Consider the following 18118-nt stretch of genomic DNA (forward strand, 5'->3'; position numbering starts at 1 on the left):
AGCTTTGGATATTATCAAAAACAAAATTGACTTTGAGAAATGTTTTTGAGAAATGTTTCTGTCAGAAATGGTTATCAGATTTTCTAATCCAATTACGATTCATTATTCCTTCGTGGAGATAACCACTCCAGGTTTTCGCTGGTATCTCAAAACACTTGACCACCCTTTGAAATAAAAATTTCACAGGACAGGTTTACGTATATATCTACCCTAAAAAAAAAAAACGGTATATGTTCCCTTTTCAAGGTGTAATGCTGCGTAAACTTTATTTGTGTTTGCTATTATTTGATTCATCTTTTGAACTTGTCACACATTGTTTGTTTTAACTGTTTCCTTAAAATGTTATTTGAAAACAACTTTGCCTTAATCTTAATATTAGCAAGTTTAAACTGCTTATATTGATGTTCTTTTGCCTCTTGATTTCCTTCTGAAACATTTCTTGGCATGATTTAAAATTGTTTTTTTTTTGTAATTTTCAAGTTGGATAATTCTCATTGCTTTCAACCCCATCTTTTCTCTAATTGTTTTCTTTGTTTTGCCCCTCACCCAACTTTCTTCCTCCGCATCCCCTGTCTCTCTCTTGACTCTATAAACCTTGGTCTCTGACCTTTTGAACCCCGACCCCTGACCTCAGAACGAAAGTGAAGGTTATCACGCAGTTGGAGCTTCAGCTGCCTTTCAGGTAGTGTGTTATAATGACCTTTGACCTCGGCTGATAATGTCAACAAAGTCAGTCGCAGCAGTGTGAACCAAAAACTTGATGGAAAGCGTACTCCCCCCATTTCACTTCTTGTTGTGTCAATGGAGCTACTTTTTATAGCTCCATGTTGTGTCACACTAGTAAAACAAAATAACACCTAGTTTGCTATGGAATACTGCACTATATATCACTGCTACTTTAGACTCATTGAGGCCTTTCACTGTCATTAATCACCAAACGATCACTAAACTATGCATGACTAGAGTACAGATACCTTACAGAAAAGATTCGTGAAGTTTATTCAAGGACTGCTTGCTTGTTTATTAACCTGAGCGGACATCAGAAAAAGAGAAGAAAAAAAATAGAAAAAAAATAAATAAAATAAAATAAAAATAAAAATAACAACATGTAGTTCTTTGATAATTAATAACAATAATAGCTAGAACTTACATAGCGCCTTGATGTTCATCTACATGTAAAACATAAACCCCAAAGCGCTGAACAAAGGAACTAAATACTCGATTAAACAATTTTTCAACAGAACTGAAAAAGTGCACAAGCAGTATAAAACATGAAGTACTACATTAAGAATATGGAATAAACTTCAGCACATAACCAAAGAAAACAGCAAAACCCTGGCCTTCCTAGAAAATAATGTTTCCCTGATCGTCTTTTTCTGAGACACAGGTTACCAGGTCATATCTCTCTGTACAGTGCATGAACCCTGTGTTGTAGTACGTCGTCGAAATCATTCACATTCTGTTCCCCGAACCCAACCATTCCATTTCCTCTTTGCATGCATGAAACACGCTCCCAGATATGAACGTTTCCTGTTGTTCACCGTGAGATTGACTGTTATTCTTACCGCTGTGTTCAAATTTTCAGGTTTTATCGCATTAGGCAAACCGGCGTGAGAGGTGTACTCATGTACTTCTTCCTTGACATGAATTATTCTATAAACGAGAAATTAACATTGTGTCAAAATCAAGAACAAACAAAAGCGTACACTTTTTGTAAACATAGCAGCAGTACACTGTCGAGTTTACAACGCATCATCTCATTAATATACCATGATATTTGAAGCGTGAACGATCCCAGTGTGTGACCTTTGACCTCATTATTCCCCCCTTGTTATGATTTTAACCTGCCCTCGTTAACGAGTAACATTTTGTTTGCTTGTCATGTCATCACTTCCTCCATGTCGTGTGATCATTTGAGTTTTTAAAAAAGTTTATTATTAAGAGAAAGTGTAAATACACGCAGCTTTTTTAATCTACTTTTGTGGACATTTATTTGGGTGCTCTAACAAAAAGGTAAAAGTAACAAATAACAAAATAACAACTGAATTTGCTTGTACATAGTTTTTTTTTTTCTTTGGCAGCTTTCTTGGATTTCGTATAGTTATTTCTCATAAGCAAAATTAATTTTAACAAAATGTTGCTAACTAAACTTTTTTGTTCTCATTTAAATTGACCATTGGGTTGAAAGACAAAGACAACATATCATTTTATATCACTTAATTGTTTCATACCTTTCGTTCCTTATCTGCCCTGATATTTGTCGTTGAAATTTAATAAATGGCAAAAATAGAACCAGGACTATAATTGCAAATTTTATGATGAACTACTGCTGTTCTATTTTGGGATAGAAAATGAGACATGAATCCCGCCAGGATAGAGAAATTCTGGCAAAATTCTTGTTTCTTAGTGGGATCTCGCTTCAGGCCATTCGGAGGAACCGGGATTCCCGTCAGGAGTCCCGGCAGATAAATTTACACTTGAGATCCTGGTGGGATTTTTTTGAAAGATTTTTGTTAGCGTGAATTTTGGACATAAACAATACATTCCTGATGTGATTCGTTGCATGGTCTTACTCTACATGTACGTGTGGGAGATGTACTTAAAAGCAGCCCCCGTCTTTGGGATACAGTAGAAGGGAGCTTTTAATCTTAATCAAAGTCGGAACTAGTAGACAGCAACAATTTATGGATTGGCGAAGGCGCAAGAAGGGGGAACAGGAACTCTGTCTTTTGTTGGAATGTGAAATAACCATGGGCGCTTTTTCAGCAATTGAATTGTTCCTCCTGAAGACAAGCAGATTATACTTTTGGAAACGTCTTGACCACGTTGACTCTTTTTAGACCCCACACTCTCGCAAAAGAGACATTATACTGTACGCCCAAGTTTACTTTTTTAGTATTTATAGTTACTTCTTATTCTTAACACCATAAAAAGCTTCAAACGAGGTTTAAATATTCCTCGGTAACAATGCAGCCTCGCTTTTATGGCCACCACGCCGTATCAATGCCTTTTGACACAACCTGGGTAGGGATGTAAAACGGAATTCATGTTTAATTGAAAAACAACTCAGCAGTTTTATGGAAAAGACTTGAATTTGTCAAGTTTTACTGGCAGTGACTTGGAATAGCTTTATATATAGTCCTTCAATCTAATGCATTTGTAATTAATTTGGATGCTGAAGCTCATTAAATGTTTCGATTTCAGTCTCCGTCTGACTTTAAATTGAAACCTTTTTGGCTTTGTTAACTTGCTTTGAATTGCTTGCTGTATCTAATCAAATTAACCTATTCACTTTTTAAATTGATTTAAAATTGCAATTTAGTTGTTGAGTTCAAGAGTTTTTTTAGATCGAGTTCTGATAAACTTGATGAATTTGGATGACCGTATGGTATTTTAAATGAATTTGTTGAATTTAAAGGAGTTGGGTACTTTTTCAAAATGTCCATAGATTTACATTAAACTTACAGGGTTTGAAGATAATGATAGTGGAAAGCTTCCCTTCAAATATTACTTACTGAGGTGCTGTAGTTTTTGAGAACTGAGTAAAAAAATGTAATGAAAATCTGTTTGTAAATGATTAAAATAATTTTCGTCTCATGAGACGAAAATCATTTTCATGACATAGTTTTACTCATTTCCCAAAAAACTACAGCACCTCAACACGTAATATTTTCAGGGAAGCTTTCTACTATCATTATCTTCAAATTGTGTAAGTTTAGTGTAAATCTGTGGACATTGTGTTTTTTGTCCTGCAAAAGTTACATAGACCCTTTAAGAGTTGAACTAATTTTTTGTTTTTTCCCCCTTCCCTTACCCCATGTTTACATGAATAGGGTCGGAAGGTTTCGTGGCAGACGCATTATTTACAAGGCTGTGGGAATGAGATGTACACTGAGTATCTCTCCAAGTCTTTCACCGGAATGTCATTCCCTGAAGTAGCACAGTAAGTCTAAATATTTCCTTCTTTTAAAGACTATGCAAACTCCCTTCTTAATGGGGCGCGCGAGGCCGATTTTACTCGTCTGCAATGCCTGCAGAACAAAGCAGCGAGGTTAGTTATGGCTTGTGGACGGGACGTGCCCTCTATCGACTTACTAAGGGAACTTCATTGGCTCCCTGTCAGACAAAGATTTGCTTTTAAACTCATGCTGTATGTCTACAAGGCTATCAACAACCTTGCCCCTAGTTATCTTTCTGCCATGACTCAACTCCAGAACACTGGTTCCGCTGAACACAGACCAAGACTGCGCACCTCCACTGATCGAACACGGCTTGTTGTCCAAAGATCGTACAAGAAAGCTGGTGACATGACTTTCACATCTCTTGCGGCTCGTCTTTGGAATGAACTTCCGATCAGTTTTCGTGAAGCGCCTACTTTGTCTGTTTTCAAGCGGAAATTGAAAACTCATTTGTTTCTGTGATTCACTGTTTTCTTTGTTCCTCTTCTTTGTAAAGCGCTCCGTTCTTCGTGGGGTGCTTTAGAAATGCTTGTTTATTATTATTATTATTAAAGACAATGGACACCTTTGGCCCAACATATGCACACAAATAAAAAAAAACTATGAAAATTTGAACTCAATTGGTGGTCGAAGTTGCGAGATATAAATGGAAGAAAAAACACCCTTGTCAACCGAAGTTGTGTGCTTTCAGATTCTTGATTTCGGGACCTCAAAATCTAATTCTGAGGTCTCGAAATCAAATTCAAATATTTTAGTGCAAAAATTACTTCTTTCTCGAAAACTACATTACTTCTGAGGGAGCTGTTACTCACAATGTTTTATAATATCAACAGCTCTCCATTGCTTGTTACCAAGTAAGTTTTTATTATTCTCTCGCAAATTCGACGACCAATTGAGTACAAATTTGCACAGGTTTGTTATTTCTATGCATATGTTGAGAAACACCAAGTGAGAAGACTGGTCTTTGACAATAACCATAGGTTTCCAGTGCCTTTTTAAAGGCACAGCCGTGGATTTTACCAAACTCATCCTCATTTTTAGGATAAATCTTGGGACTTAACACAAGTCCCAGCCTTGCACTGTAACATGTAAACCTTAACAATAATCCTTAGTTAAGACTACCTACTCGTCCTAACTCAAAATTAATCTTAGCGTTTTGCGAAATCGGCTGTTGGACACCTTTCAAAGACCAGTGTTATCACTTGGTGTATCCCAACATGTGCATAGAATAACAAATATGTGACAATTTGGTCTCTGTCTAAAGGAGCGGTTTTTTTTATTATTGCATTTCCAGGGTGTGTTTTCAGAAGCTGAAATTGTTGCTGATTGCAGTGGAGTCCAACATTGACACAGTGGAGAGCATGTGAGTCATGTATAAAATATATAAAATAATAGTTATAATAGTAATAAATTTTAAATAAACTATTTGATTAAAAATATAAATAACAATAATTAAAGAATTAATTAAAAAATTAATTAAAAAAAGAAAAAAAAAAAAAAAAAAGGAATTATAATTTCCAATATTTGCTCTCCTCCTTTTAAGAATTGCAATCAATCCTGGACCACACATCAAGATCTACGAAGGAACACTCGGCTTTTTTGTTGCAGCTTCAGCTCAAGAAGTCAAAAGGTGAGTTCTACTCATGAATATGCAAATAAAGCATAACAACGAATATCGAGATGACAGTGCAGTTTCCAAAATAAAACTACAAATTGCTTGCCATTTTTTCTGTTAGTTTCCTGTGTAATTATCTCAAAATAATGCAATAAACCGATCTCCTAACCTTCACGTACTCTGAAGGTCTCTCGTGATTTATTTCCAAGATTCAATTGATCGATCATGTCTCTGTCTATACGAGACAGACAATGGAATGACTTTTCCATTGAGGTCTCCTTGTTTTGACTCTAGTCATCTGCACGGATTGAGCGAAAACAGTGTACGCCACAAAAGAGCAATGGACAGACAAATTTGTTGTATATCAATCAAAGTCGGGGCTATGGGCAAGGGAAGGAACAAAGCAGGGTAAATGGAGATGACCTGGACATGCTGCTTGAAGAACAGGGCCATTTTCATAGAGCTGCTTAAGCATAAAATAGAAGCTAAGCACATCAAAATTATGCTTACTGAAAACACCTCTGATTCAATTCAATTGTTTTGTTTTATTGTCACACATGCATATGCAGTGAAATTCACTTCGGCTTGCGATTTTAAAATATTAAAATTACAAAAAATATACAGAAAACCCTTAAACCACAAAGACATACAACAACAAGCCTTTAAAGAGATGGTGTATCTTTGCTAATTACTCCCCAAAGTTAATAATAATAATAATACAAATAACAACTGCATTTTTATAGCGCCTAACACCTCCAAAAGAAAGTCTCTAAGTGCTCAGAGGAACAAAAGAATAATTATATATACCATGAATTGAACAGATCTGTTTTGAGAAGAGTCTTGAAACTTGAGATAGTGGTGGCTTGTTAAAGACAATGGACACTATTGGTAATTGTCAAAATCCAGTCTTCTCACTTGGTGTATCTCAACATATGCATTAAATAACAAACCTGTGAAAATTTGAGCTCGATTGGTTATTGGAGTTGCGAGATAACTATGGAAAAAAAAAACACCCTTGTCACACGAAGTTGTGTGCTTTCAGATGCTTGATTTCGAAACTTGAGGTCTCCAAATCAAATTCGTGGAAAATTACTTCTTTCTCAAAAACTACACGTCACTTCAGAGGGAGCCGTTTCTCAAAATGTTTTATACTATCAACCTCTCCCCATTACTCGTTACCAAGTGAGGTTTTATGCCGATAATTATTTTGAGTAATTACCAATAGTGTCCACTGCCTTTAAATGACCATAAAAAAACTTACTTGGCAAGGAGCACTGCAGCTGTAAAACATCTTGAGAAACGATTCCCTCCTAAGGGATGTGGTTTTAGAGAAAGGGATTTAGAAGTAAATTGGGCTAAGGGACTCGAGCCTCACACTCTGCTGATCAGAAACACCAGAGCTCGAGTTCAATGCGGTTGTCCGCTCGGCCTCGACACAACAAAGTTTGGATGATGTGAGATCAGATGCAGGAATAGTCTGGTTCTTATTTGCAAAATCATTATTTATTAGCATTCATTATTGTTATTTGATACGAGGAGCATGACCAAGATGGAGGCAGCATGATAAAGGTCTATAGAAACGAATGGTGTTTTCAAGAGGAGGGAAAAACCTCCTACACTGGTCAACTCAGTCTCAAATCAAATCATCTAAATTTTGGTTTTTGTTTTTTAGAGCGTATTACTACTGTAAAGCATGCCATGATGACGTCATCGCCGTGGAGAAAATCAAACAATGCGACTGTGATAATGGTAATAAATTCCTTCTGTTTTTTCTCATGCATTTATTTGATCCTTTAGTTTCTTCAGCATTTTTAAGGGGTAATCCTGTTGGTGATTGGTTATCAGCCTTCCCCTTTCCTTTACCACACAAGTTAATAAAAGCATGAAGACAATGTTAGTTGGTAAGTGTCTCGGGCCAGTTTTCGTACTTAATTTTACCGAAAATATACATGAAACAACAAAGCTGTGAAGAGTTTCTGGTTTGACATAATGTATTCAAGTAATGTCCAGGGAGCTTTCACAGAATAGAAAGCATTACAAATACATGTAGTAATAATAATAATAACCAGTTTTTATATAGCGCTTTTCACACCCGAAGGGCATCTGAAAGCCCTTCCAACATTATTACCCCTGGTCACTGGGCCTTTTCATTCCTTAAACCATCTCAGCTCCCTTGGGAGTATACAGCTTGTGCAACATTAATTATGCGCTACTTGGTTAAATCAATCAAAAGAACCATCTCTGCCCTCTCATTGACTTGTAAGAACCTTTTCTTACATTGACTTATAAGAACCGGTTCTTCTCAGAACCAAGATTTCACTCAAAGGAGATGAAGTTCACACAGAGAGCTATATATATTGACTAGAGCGCTAACTTGCTCTGCGTTTTGAAGCCACCCTGGGTGCAGACATGTTTGATGTGTTGCGTGACTACGGAACGATTTTAATTTTAAGAAACTCATACTGCCACGATTTTTTTTTCAACCGACGTGTGCGCTTACGTACGCGACTGCCCATTCGCAAACGTCCGCGCTACGAAAACCGTAAGTTTGACTTGTTTGATGTACTAAAAAAAGCATACGCGCCTTTTAAACATGATGCACATGACGCTTCGCAGTTTATACACTCATCAGCAGATTGTGCGTTCACATTTGCTGCATTTTTTGGTTCGATGACACATAGAAAAGAACAAACGCACTATCATGCAAATAGCCGTACAATTGCCGTACAAAATTTCAAGCTTTTGTATTGGTTTGTACATAAACATGGATGTGCCCACACGGCTTAAAAACCTTAGTGCGTGTATAACGGGATGTTAGCGCTCTAGTCAATATATATAGCTCTATGAGTTCACATGGTTGTAAACATAATGGGTTCTTACTTTGTGCACACCACGGAAAGCTTTAACTGGTATACATAACATTGAATCAACACCACAAAAACTATGAAAGTGCCTTTTTTCTCCTATAAAATGTTTTACTAAATCATCATTGTAATTTCATTGGCAAATTTGTTGACAAATTCATTGATAACAAGGGTTAAAAAATTTTGATTAAACAATAACATTGATTAATTTTGATGACCTTTGCAATCATTGTAGAAATCTTACTCATCATTTGCAGATAACGTTAAATCTCTAAATAGTACAGTCACCTCTCTTTATAGCGAGATCGCTGGGACTGGCACAATAACGTCTTTATACAGAGATGTTCTTAAAAGAGGACGACAAAACTAAGAAACACAAAGTAGAAACAAGATTCAGAACTTCAGAATGTTCTTTTTATAAGCAGAGCCTCTTTATAACAGTGCTATTTAAAACGAGGTTTCAACCTCTTTATAACAGTGCTCTTTATAACAAGGGTTGAACCTCTTTATAACAGTGCTCTTTATAACAAGGGTTGAACCTCTTTGTAACAGTGCTCTTTATAACAAGGGTTGAACCTCTTTATAACAAGGGTTGAACCTCTTTATAACAGTGCTCTTTATAACAAGGGTTGAACCTCTTTATAACAAGGGTTGAACCTCTTTATAACAGTGCTCTTTATAACAAGGTTTGAACCTCTTTATAACAAGGGTTGAACCTCTTTATAACAGTGCTCTTTATAACAAGGGTTGAACCTCTTTATAACAGTGCTATTTAAAACGAGGTTTCAACCTCTTTATAACAGTGCTCTTTATAACAAGGGTTGAACCTCTTTATAACAGTGCTATTTAAAACGAGGTTTCAACCTCTTTATGACAGTGCTCTTTATAACAAGGGTTGAACCTCTTTGTAACAGTGCTATTTATAACAAGGGTTGAACCTCTTTATAACAGTGCTCTTTATAACCAGGTTTGAACCTCTTTATAACAAGGGTTGAACCTCTTTTTATAACAAGGGTTGAACCTCTTTATAACAAGGGTTGAACCTCTTTATAACAGTGCTCTTTATAACAAGGGTTGAGCCTCTTTATAACTTGTTCTTTATAACGAGGGTTGAACCTCTTTATAACAAGGGTTGACTCTCTTTATAACGAGGGTTGAACCTCTTTATAACAGTGCTAATTATAACAAGGTTTGAACCTCTTTGTAACAAGGGTTGAACCTCTTTATAACAGTGCTATTTATAACCAGGTCTGAACCTCTTTGTAACAAGGGTTGAACCTCTTTATAACAAGGGTTGACTCTCTTTATAACAAGGGTTGACTCTCTTTATAACAAGGGTTGAACCTCTTTATAACTTGTTCTTTATAGCAAGGGTTCAACCTCTTTATAACAGTGCTCTTTATAACAAGGTTTCAACCTCTTTATAACAAATCTTGAACCTCATTATAACAGTGATCTTTATAAGAATAGCCTCTTTATAACAAGGTATTTCTTTATAACACAAGTAGATTGGAATCCTATAATAAAGTAAATTAGACATTTAATTACAACTTTTACCATCAATCTTATTATTTACCCCGCTGTCTCGGTGAAGGGTCTCCTGTGGTTTTTCTTTCTTCTGTTTTGTCAGTCATTATCTTCTTCCTTCTTTAGCTGATTATTTAGGGCGGCGAGCCAAACGACGGGGTCTTCGGCGATTGTTGCCGTGTTCACGGAAACGCAAACATCCTAAGTTCTCAGGTTTCTGTCCTTTCACTTTATCTTGCTGTCTCATTTTGCATGATTACATCTGGCATGAATTTCTGTATCCGTGTCTTCTGATAACCTTTCATTGTGAAGAGGACAAAGGAATTTGTTCGGACGGGGTGAAACTATTTTCAGAAATTACAAATATTTTGTATGTGGACTTGAATTTCCTTTTTACTTTAAGGAATGTAGCTAGAATTCAGCATCACTGCTGACTGTGAATGCAAAACGTAAGCCTTATTTTATCTTTTGTAGTTACTCCCAAAAATTCAATGACCATAACAACTTTTTGGGCGAGAAGCACTGCAGCTGTAAAACATTTTGAGAAATGATTCCTTCCTAAGGGATGTGGTTTTAGAGAAAGGGATTCAGAAGATTATCAATTTGAGAAGCGTTTCTGCTTGAAACGTTTCTCAGATTTTTGTATTCCATTTATGGATTTTTTGGCAATATCCCCAAAACGCTATTTTCACAGGTATTTACTATATTATATTATTAAAGGCAGTGGATACTATTGGTAATTGTCAAAGACTAGCCTTCACAGTTGGTGTATCTCAACTTCCATTTTGCATAAAATAACAAACATGTGAAAATTTGAGCTCAATCGGTCATCGAAGTAGCGAGATAATAATGAAAGAAAAATAAACTTGCCACACGAAGTTGTGTGCGTTTAGATGGTTGATTTCGAGACCTCAAATTTTAAATCTGAGGTCACGAAATCAAATCCATGTAAAACTACCTCTTTCTCGAAAACTACGTCACTTCAGAGGGAGCCGTTTCTCACAATGTTTTATACTATCAACCTCTCCCCATTACTTGTTACCAAGTGAGGTTTTCTGCTGATAATTATTTGGAGTAATTACCAGTAGTGTCCACTGCCTTTAAGAGTTTTTCCTGTGACTCAGGGAAGCTTGAACCAAGCTGCATTGTGGAAGGACCACAATATCTTAGTGATTTATCATTTTGTTCCGCACAAAAACCTTTGTCTTCTTCTAGCGTAATGGTTATTAGATTGTAATTTCATTCTTTCATTCTCGTTTTAAAATTCAGTCTCAATGTCAAATAAATATCACAACTTTCATTAGAAATCAAGTTCTTAATTTTTGTTTTCATTTTTATTATTGATTTAGCACACTCATTTTTCTAGTAAGCACAATAGAGATGTTTGTGGGTGTTTCTCAGGTATAATTTTAGACAAACTATTTTATTTGTACAGTAAAACCACTTTTTTTAATCATCTTCTGAGCACAAGTTTTATTTTTGTTGTGCAAGTATTTAAGACACTCTTGCACTGGCATAGAATACTATTTCGAGATAGTTATTTTAACTGAATTACCTTCCCCTATAACTTCATGTTTATTTTCTTTCGCACAACGTCAAGTTTTTCTGTAATGTATATCATACATGCACTGGGAGCCCAGCCATGTTTCCATAGACCTTTCCGTTGTCGATAAACAAACCGCGCTGGTTGGCATGGACGGCCGAATGTTAGCAAAACATTCAATAGTGTTAGCAGATGTTCTGACCAAATTCAAATTAAATAAAATTTCTTCAACATTGCTTATCTTGGTTTTTTTTTTTTTTGCTCTGTTATTTTCAAGAAAATGTCAGGAGAATCAGAAACACATGGTTTTGTTTTAGAAATGTAGATTCTGTGTTAACGTGGGTAACAATGGAAAATGTCAACACGATCCTTACCTTTTTGTTTGACTCTCTTGTTTGAGCAAAAGTTGGTCAAGTATTGGGGCCGTTTGGCGGCGGCCGCTCCGGGCATTTTGGTACAAGCATGGAGGTAGAAATGGTACAAGCTGCTTTTAGCCGCAATGGATTCAAGCAGCTTGCAGCCGCTATGTTCTCTGAAGGGTTAATTTAGACAAAGACATATACACTGGGCAAAGAAGAAATGACACCTCTTAATCCAATCAGTGCTCTAGATCCCTAGTTCAAAATCACGACAGCGCATCACTGCAGTTGTAGAATTCCATTACTCTTCATAGGATTCGAACTGCCTCTAGCCAGCGGGCAATCTCTGTGGTCTAGTTGGTATGAAACTGCTCTAGAATTGCAAAGGTCGTGGGTTTGAATCCCACCCGAGTAATATGCCCGTGATTTTTGTTCACAGAACTCGGGTGAATACTGAGTATACAGTGCTAACACACATCGGTGTATATTTGTGAACAAAAAATATCATCTTTATCCCTGATGCAAATTTGACATCTATTAAATTCATTACTGTGCTCGCAAGCCGTCTGTCTGTAGACCGTCTGTATGACAACAATCCTTGAAGAACTATTATAAGCTTGGATGATTTAGTACCCATTATTAGTGGCAACTGACCATCCCATTCATATCTTTACAATATGGTGATTATGTTCATGTTCACTGATGTAAAAAAAGTATCTAGATATAATTATTTTTGTCTATGACTACATTTGACCGAACTTAGCTCGTATACGATCAAGTTACACCATACAGTCAGTTTCAACTGTACTTGCCTGTGAGTAAACGACCGTTATACCCTTAATTATCACCTGATACACCTGTTTTCTTAAACCCCCTTTTTACCCCCCCCCCTTTCCCCTGCGCGGTTTGCTGTGATTCCTAACCGTTAAAGTTGCTAACATAAGTATGGCCATAACACACACACCTGAAGAGAAGAGGGTGAAAGGACAACTGGTTGTTAATCCAGACTCTGGTAAGCGGACTCCCATCGAATATTCATAACGCCAGCACTTAGCCGTGTACTAGTGTTCTAATTTGCTTGCCGAATATTCATGAGCTGCCTCACCGCTTTTTAACACCTAATGAATATTCATCAGCTAAGAAAGGATGTTTTTTGTATAGCAGGCCTATTGAATATTCATGAGCTGCTTCAGCGCTTTATAAAGCCTAATGAATATTCATAAGCCAGCGGACAAGAATGGATCGTATTAAGGAAGGCTCATTGAATATTCATGAGCTGGTTCACCACTTTATAACGCCTAATGAATGTTCATAAGCCAAGAATGGATGTTTTTTTACCAGGATGAACCGTCGCATAGTGTTCTGTTTTACTGATTATTTTCATTTTTTCACATAATTATCCGATTATTTTTGGGAATGATTGATTTAGGGTCTACAAATTTGATTGATGACTAACTTGATTAGACCACAATAAGTATATCAGAACACAAAGACGGTGACACAGTTTAATTGTAGATTAATTGTACAATTGTATTGTTGAGTGCTTACCAGCCCGTAAGCTAGTAGTAGTCGCTGCAATCCTCTAACCTGTTAAGTAGTAAATAGTTGTATGAAATGCCGTAAAAAAATAGTTAGATAAATCGAAAGAGATTGTTCGTTATTAGTTTGTCTAGAGCTTCGTGATTATAATGTAACTGCGATGACGGAGAACTAATATCAGTGTCAAGTTGCTTAAAGCACATTTTATTTGCTTAACACTGAAGACATAAACGCTTAGCAGAAAGGGTCTCCAAAGGTTAATTTATTTGTAACTGGCTACCTTTTCTTTGAAATTGTTCTAATTAGTAGGGGTGGCACGTCGCCCAGTTAAAACAGATTTGCACGACTTATGTATAATGTAAAACTAACCATAACAAGTGGCTTAAATAATTGTGTCTTGTTATTTGTATTCCACATTTTATTTGTGGAATGCTCTGTCAATATACATAACTGATCTGATGAAAACTTCCATTATTTGTAAATAGTCTGATTGTTTAACAGATATTTCTTTCAATCACCTACAGCAATATCCACTCTGCTTTTTTTTTATTTACCGCCATTTAGTTTGACTTAAAGGTAGGGTCATGGATTAGCTTTGATCAACCTACATTGTATAATGCTGATTTATAGAAAAATTTATCAAGAAAGATACAAAAAAAAGTCACCCATGAAAGTTTCATTTGAATACCGTGTCTACTTCCTGAGAAAACCACAACAAAACTATCACTGAATTTTCACGAGAACCAATCTATGACCCTACCTTTGAAGCCTATCTCAGCTTTAATGCTTTGTCACATGACCACATCTAGCCAATCAGTATCCTGCTGCAAGTCACCTAATAGCACCAGTATTATGAATAACCCTCTCTCAGCATGACTTTTGTTTTCAGTGTCGGCAGGATTTCAACCATGTCGTCTATAGTTAGATGCTTTTGTCTGTTATTTTGTTGCTCTTCAAATCCCAAATTCTGAACAGTTTTGTGAATGCAGCTTTTGAGAGCATGGAATGATCCAAGGCAAAAAAAAAACATGTTAAGCGTCCTCGCCAGCTTCCTTTTAAGAGGCCGCCCCTTTAAAAGAAAAAGAAAAAAATACATCTTAACAATCTTATACAAAACAAAAGTCCAGTCGGTCTTTGTGTGGCGGCTATTAAAAAAAAAAGGAAAAAAAAAGGCCCTGCTCCTTTCTTTTTTCAACAAGGCATGACGCTAAACAAGTTTTTTAATATTTTTTCCTAAACTAATGACGGTCCTTTTGACGAATTATTGCATTTTGTTTATAAATAAAAGATTTTAAGCAGAGCTGCAGTTGTCCAGACACAATAAATTTAAAACTCTTGGCTAAAGACAAGAACAGGACTGCCAGGAGAAATGTACTCCATTCGAATGCATTTGTTAACAAAATCTGGAACTTTATTTTGTATCATTACTATAGGTCCTAATGGTTGGTAAGCGGTTTAAAACAGCTAATTCTAGTTAAAGGGAAGGTACACATTTGGAAATTACTCAAAACAAATGTTAACTTAAAAACTGACTTGGTTACAAGCATTGTAGAGATGTTGAGAGTATAAAACATTGTGGAAAACAGCTCCCTCTAAAGTAACGTAGTTTTTGAAAAAGAGGTAATTTCTTACTAAAATAATAAAAGACTTCTAGCTAGAAGTCTTTTACTCCTATCTGAAATCACACAAATTCGTCCAACAAGGGTGTTTTTTCTTTTATCGTTTTCTCGCAACTTCGATGACCAAATGAGCCCAAATTTTCACAGGCTTGTTATTTTATGCTTATGATGGGATACACCAAGTGAGAACACAGCCGTAGATTTCACAAAACTCTTCCTAACTTAAGACTAATCTTAGGACTTAGGACGAGTCCCAACCCTACACTGTAGCATGCAGACCTTAAGATTAATCCTAAGTTAGGACAAGTTACTCGTCCTAACTCCAGATAAGACGAGTCCTAACTCTTTGTGAAATCGACGGCTGGTCTTTGACGATTACCAAACGTGTACAGTGCAGTGCCTTTAGATCCATGGATCTATTATATTTATTGGATAATTCGCCTCTCCAAAACTTTTGAATAAAATGAGGAGTGATTCCAATTTTCACTGGAAACTTTAAGGTCAATGTTGCCTTTTGTTTGTTCTAATTCAGTTGGATTTAATTTTTTCCATTTTTAGCACTGAGCATTCCGTCGAACCTTGAGGGCGGCAAACCGGACAAGACTAACGGACTCGTGCTGACCAATAACAGGTAATTCTTCACCTTCAGTGTATTCAAGTAGTCAATACTTGTTTTTTCCCCTGTTTTTTTTTCAACTCTTAGGCCTCATTATGACTTCTTAGAACTCTTGTGTATTCTTCAAGGTAATTTTTAGCTGCTTTTGTTTTGTATTCTTGTGTATTTTATTGTATGTATCCAGCCGTTGGTTTCACAAATGTCGTTCTAACTTTGGACTATTCCTACATGTAGGACTCTTTAGGAAAAAGCTTGCTTGCCCTGAACCATGATTTATAAGCCTTTTTGAGGTATGGCGAACGTGATACGCGCGCGTCACTCGCCGCGACTTATGCCACGCTCACCATGTTGGTGGTCATTAGGTTTACGTGTAAACGCTGCGTCGCCTAAAATGCGCTTTTCACTGAATAACATACGTTCTATTTGTATGGTCAATGCGCACAAATTTACCACAACTTTACAGTGTTGTAGCATTGTGTCCGCCATACCTCAAAAAGGCTTGTGGCAACTGTCTCTTTAGTCTGTGGAATTTAATCTTAAATGGTAAATTGTGACAAAGCCAGTCATTGTACATTATTCAAATCTAATTTGCAAATGTCATATATTTTTTTTATAAGAAAGAAGAAAAAAACGAAAAAATTGTTATTAATGGTTTATTTATTTCATCAATATTGATTTAAAGGCACTAGCAGTTACAAAAAAACCTGAATTGATTTTAAGGGCGTAATTACAAAAATATGTATATTTTTTGTGGATGGGGGGTGTCTTTTTTATGTTAAACCACCTTTGTTAATGTAGCAAATTTGTTTGACTGTTTTCTGTCCCTGTGTTTACTACTAACCACACACTCAAGCTGCATACCGGTGCATACATGTAGCTCTAACCGAATCAAGAAAGAGGGTTTGGATGTAAGTGAAGATGATTGGTACGATCGACCAAATAAACCAAACGTCATCAACACCACCAGACCACGAAAGAAGGATAGGTCCACAAGGTATAGGGTGCTTCCATTCGGAACTGGTGGTGGGTACAGGTGGTGGGCGAACTGTGTATTATTTACCACGTGTAGATGTTAAAAACAACTAATGTTATTCAACTTTTCTGCTGTAGGGCTCAAATTCATTTTTCATTTATTTATTTTTGGGTTTTGTTTTTTTGGGGGGGGCGGTGGAGATTTTTTTTTTAGCTCAGAATTTTTGCTGGACCAGAAATGATGTTATTCAAGACCAGAATCAAAATGAGAAAACAAATGTTGTCATAGTAGTTTTTTTTTATGCTTGCAGTCTTTATCTGAAAGCACACACAGGTTTTTTTTTCTTTCAATATTTTCTTGCAACGTTGATGACGAATCGATGCCATATTTTTTAACAGGTGTGTTATTTTATGCATTATGTTGGGATACACCAAGTGAGAAGACTGGTCTTTGACAACTACCAAAAGTATACCCTGCCTTTAAAGGCAGTGGACACTATTGGTAATTGCTCAAAAAAATCATCAGCATAAAACATCACTTGGTAATGAGTAATGGGGAGAGGTTGGTGGTATAAAACATTGTGAGAAGTGGCTCCCTCTGAAGTGACAAAGTTTTCGAGAAAGAAGTAATTTTCCACGAATTTGATTTTGAGAGTTAAGTTTAGAATTTGAGGTCTCAAAATCAAGCATCTGAAAGCACACGACTTCGTGTGACAAGGGTCTTTCATAGTTATCTTGCAACTCCGATGACCAATTGAGCTCAAATTTTCACAGGTTTGTTATTTTATGTGTATGTTGAGATACACCAAGTGAGAAAGATTACCAAAAGTATACCCTGCCTTTAACCATTACTCTTGTCATGGTTGATTGTTTTCCCCCAGAAAATGTGTGTCCATATTCATTAAGTGATATTGTTCATATTGGTAGTAGAAGGCATCTGTCTTAGGTATTTTTTGTTTTTAATTATAAAAAAAAAAAAAAGATATTGGTAACATCTCAAGTTTTTAAGGTCTTGAAAGGGTCTGGGTATTTCTTGTAGGACAAATAAACACAATATCCACAGATTTGCTTTAAACTTACATAGTTTGAAGATATTGATGGTAGAAATCTTCCCTGAAAATATTACTTGCTGAAGTGCTGTAGTTTTTGAGAAATTAGTAAAACAATGTCATGTAAATCATTTTTGTCTCAGTGATCATGAGACAAAAATTATTTGAGCATGTAAGAACGTATTTTCATGACATTGTTTAACTCGTTTCTCAAAAAACAACAGCACCTCAGCAACTAATATTCTTAGGTGAGGTTTCTACTCTCATTATCTTCAAACAGTGAAAATAATGTAAATCTGTGGACATTGTGTTTTTTGTTACAAACAGTACCCAAATTCTTTATTCTAATTGAATATTTATGAGTGCAAGGAAGAGAATATCGTCATGAGTTGAAAGATGGAATGACTCGACTCTTTGAATTGAACATTCAATCTTTCAACGAATGAAAATATTATC

General features: G+C 36.1%; 1 protein-coding gene across 11 annotated transcripts in view; it reads left to right on the plus strand.

Moving 5' to 3' along the window:
- Positions 1-18118, plus strand: part of LOC117303636 (calcium-activated potassium channel subunit alpha-1-like) — a 97207-nt gene that overhangs the window by 65079 nt on the left and 14010 nt on the right. For 4 of the 11 annotated variants that reach the window (XM_033787852.1, XM_033787858.1, XM_033787855.1 and 1 more), the window contains 8 exons: positions 3834-3943; positions 5254-5322; positions 5503-5589; positions 7247-7323; positions 10092-10178; positions 12799-12879; positions 15584-15656; positions 16495-16635. In XM_033787852.1, the coding sequence (XP_033643743.1) occupies positions 3834-3943; positions 5254-5322; positions 5503-5589; positions 7247-7323; positions 10092-10178; positions 12799-12879; positions 15584-15656; positions 16495-16635 (725 nt within the window). Of the gene's footprint in view, positions 1-634; positions 683-3833; positions 3944-5253; positions 5323-5502; positions 5590-7246; positions 7324-10091; positions 10179-12798; positions 12880-15583; positions 15657-16494; positions 16636-18118 lie in introns of all 11 variants that reach the window. The other 7 variants (XM_033787859.1, XM_033787861.1, XM_033787854.1 and 4 more) reach the window with 6 other exon arrangements.

The sequence above is a fragment of the Asterias rubens genome, chromosome 20, assembly GCF_902459465.1.
Source record: "Asterias rubens chromosome 20, eAstRub1.3, whole genome shotgun sequence".
In the NCBI taxonomy this organism is placed as follows: Eukaryota; Metazoa; Echinodermata; class Asteroidea; order Forcipulatida; family Asteriidae; genus Asterias; species Asterias rubens.